The sequence below is a fragment of the Vigna radiata genome, chromosome 11, assembly GCF_000741045.1.
Source record: "Vigna radiata var. radiata cultivar VC1973A chromosome 11, Vradiata_ver6, whole genome shotgun sequence".
Classification (NCBI taxonomy): domain Eukaryota; kingdom Viridiplantae; phylum Streptophyta; class Magnoliopsida; order Fabales; family Fabaceae; genus Vigna; species Vigna radiata.
The window spans coordinates 19,549,589-19,552,416 of record NC_028361.1 but is presented as its reverse complement, the minus strand read 5'-3'; the positions used below and the strand labels follow the sequence as shown (position 1 = coordinate 19,552,416).

Here is a 2,828-nt window from a genome sequence, read left to right as displayed (position 1 = left end):
AAATTTAAAAACATGAATACGAAGTTGTTAGTTGATTTTTTTATAAAAAAAAAAAAAAACTAATATCTATGGCAAAAAAAATATCTATGAAGACCAAGAAGAAATACCAAAACTATTAAGTCAAAGTCAATTTACAATAATATATATAATAAGATGTTTCCCAGTAATTCAGAAGCTGCTGATGTGAGAGCCTAGTTCATATCAATAGATTGATGAGCAAGTAACAATAAATAATTATAACAAATGTTGAAGATCAAAGAAACTGCTATATATATAAATATTGTCTCATGGTTGAGTAAATCATAACGAAGCACATCTTGAAGAACATAAACAATCAAAAGTTTCATATCTAAGTTCTCTCTTTCCAAGAAACAAACATTTTTCTTGGTTTAGTTTGCTGTCTTACACAAATGGGGTTTCTACATAATCTTAGAGAATTTTTCTCTGCTTGTGGCAAACCAAAGGAGAAACTTATTCCCAAGAAGGTTTTCACTTGTTTCATTTTACATACATATATCTTGCTGTGTTTTTTTTTTCTTTTTTCTTCTCTCTTATGAAGAATTTGGTTTTTCTTATGTAGACAGTTAATATCAGGGTGAAAATGGACTGTGAAGGTTGTGTTAAAAAGGTTAAACATGCAGTGGAGAAGTTAGAAGGTTAGCATAATTAGCCTCTCTTCCTTTTTTCTCTGTCTCTTTATTATTTTCTTGTCTGTTAACATTTTCAGTATCGTAATAATATCATTATTCATTTTTACATTCATTTAACATATAATATAAAAATAAAATAGTTCTAAAAATATAAAGTTTTGTATTTTAAAAAAAGGAAAATAAAAAATAAATAAAAATAATATTAAATGAATGTAAAAAATTTAAATATGTCAAAGAATTCTTTTTCCATATGATTCTTTTGCTGACTGGTGTATTTTTTGTTTGTTCTTACAAGTTATAACTTTAACTCAATGAAGTATCTTTTGAGACAGTTTTTTATATATAAAAAACTTTCTTACAAAATATCTTATATCATGTGTTTAGGGTTTAGGCTAAAGTGCATATTAATTACACGAAGGTAGAAGAACAATATAGATTCATTGTTTTTTTTCTCTTAAAGAATATGGTAATAATCAAACCTTTTTTTTTTCGCAAGCTAAAGAAATATATAATAAAAGGTACCACAAGTACGAAAGTACAAACAAAGATCTTGGATATACCCAAAAGTTAAAATATGATGATAATCATCTTATTTTGGGAATATGGTAATAAAACCTAGCAATCAATAGTTTGGTAAAAACAAATTTCTCTTCTTTCAACTCAATTTAACTATAAATTTTGTCTAGTGGAACTTTAGTTGTTCCTATATGATTAGATGATGCTTAACTATTCTATATAAATATATTAATATAACTTACCTTGTTATAGCATTGACTACTAATGCAAGTTATAACCTACTTTGTTAGAAGCATTCTAACTTTTATATATATATATATATATATATATATATATATATATATATATATATATATATATATATATATATAAATTATATAAATTATTAGAGGTGGTAGGTAAGTAGTTGCTTGAGATGATTTTTTTTTTCTCATTTTTGTACGTATTCAAAAGTCAAACACTGTATTGATCTTCTTCTATGCAACTTCCTATGGATCATTATGAGAGTTTTACTATTTATTATTCATAAAAAATAAAGTGTTAATTGAATGTTATACTATTATGTAATGAGAAAATGAATTGTTTCAGGAGTGGAATCCTTTGATGTGAACCAAAAGCTACAGAGGGTAAGTGTGACAGGTTATGTGGATGCAAAAGAGGTTCTAGAAGAAGTGAGGAGCACAGGAAAGACTGCAGACAATTGGCCATTTGTTCCTTACAATTTAGTGACATATCCTTATGTGAAAGGGGCATATGACATCAAGGCACCCTCTGGTTTCGTCAGAAATGTCCCTGATGCAAATGCTGACCCTAAGTCCCCTGAGATGAAGCTTATGAGGCTCTTTGATGATGAAAACCCAGATCATTGTTCTATCATGTAAACAAATTCTTCATCACTTACTTTCTCTTTTCTTTTTCTATATGTTCCTTAATTATCTTTCATAAACAACCATCAACTTTTCTCGATCAAGACAATGTCTTTCACTCACTACAAAGTTACATTCTAATTCTTCAACTTTTGAAATCCTTATGACATAATTATAAGATTCTCACTATCAGCACTAGTCAGTGCATAACCACCGTGCACCACCATGCAACATCACAAAGTAACACCTTTAATAACACGGTCACTTGAGCTCCAAAACGTAGATCGAAGCGAGCTCCAGAACCACTACGCATCTCCATTGAGAAATCTGCATGCCATCATTGTCCATAACCAGACGCACACAATGTAGCAAGACTTCGTCGGAGTTCATTCCAAAGATGCAGCCCACCATATATGAAACGTGAAACCATAAGCCTGAATTGGAATCAACTTGGATCAACTCTGAAGCAGATCCAATGATAAACATTTTACTTTCTATACCAGTTTTGAGACCAATACTTTCTATACTCTATACTTTTATACCAATTCTAAAATCAATATAAAAAAATAATTTTTAACCAATATAAAAAGGTTTTTATACACTAATAATAACTATTGTAAAAGTTGAAATTAAAAACAAATGTGATTTAGTTTCTAAAATATAACTTTAATATGTTTTCCTTAACTTTATTTCTCAATTTTTAATGACATGATAAATAGCCTTAACTCTTTTATTTTCCTTAAGCATGTTTAGTTGTCATTAATGCATGCCATTAATAAATGAAGAAATCAATGAT

General features: G+C 28.4%; 1 protein-coding gene across 1 annotated transcript; it reads left to right on the top strand.

Annotated features, from left to right (window-relative positions):
- The first annotated feature begins 315 nt into the window (after positions 1-315).
- On the top strand, positions 316-2,120 carry LOC106777456 (heavy metal-associated isoprenylated plant protein 22). Its single transcript, XM_014665038.2, has 3 exons — positions 316-485; positions 581-656; positions 1,755-2,120. Exons 1-3 carry the CDS (start codon positions 411-413, stop codon positions 2,045-2,047), a joined length of 444 nt encoding a protein of 147 aa, XP_014520524.1. The 5' UTR covers positions 316-410; the 3' UTR covers positions 2,048-2,120.
- The last annotated feature ends 708 nt before the right edge of the window (positions 2,121-2,828 follow it).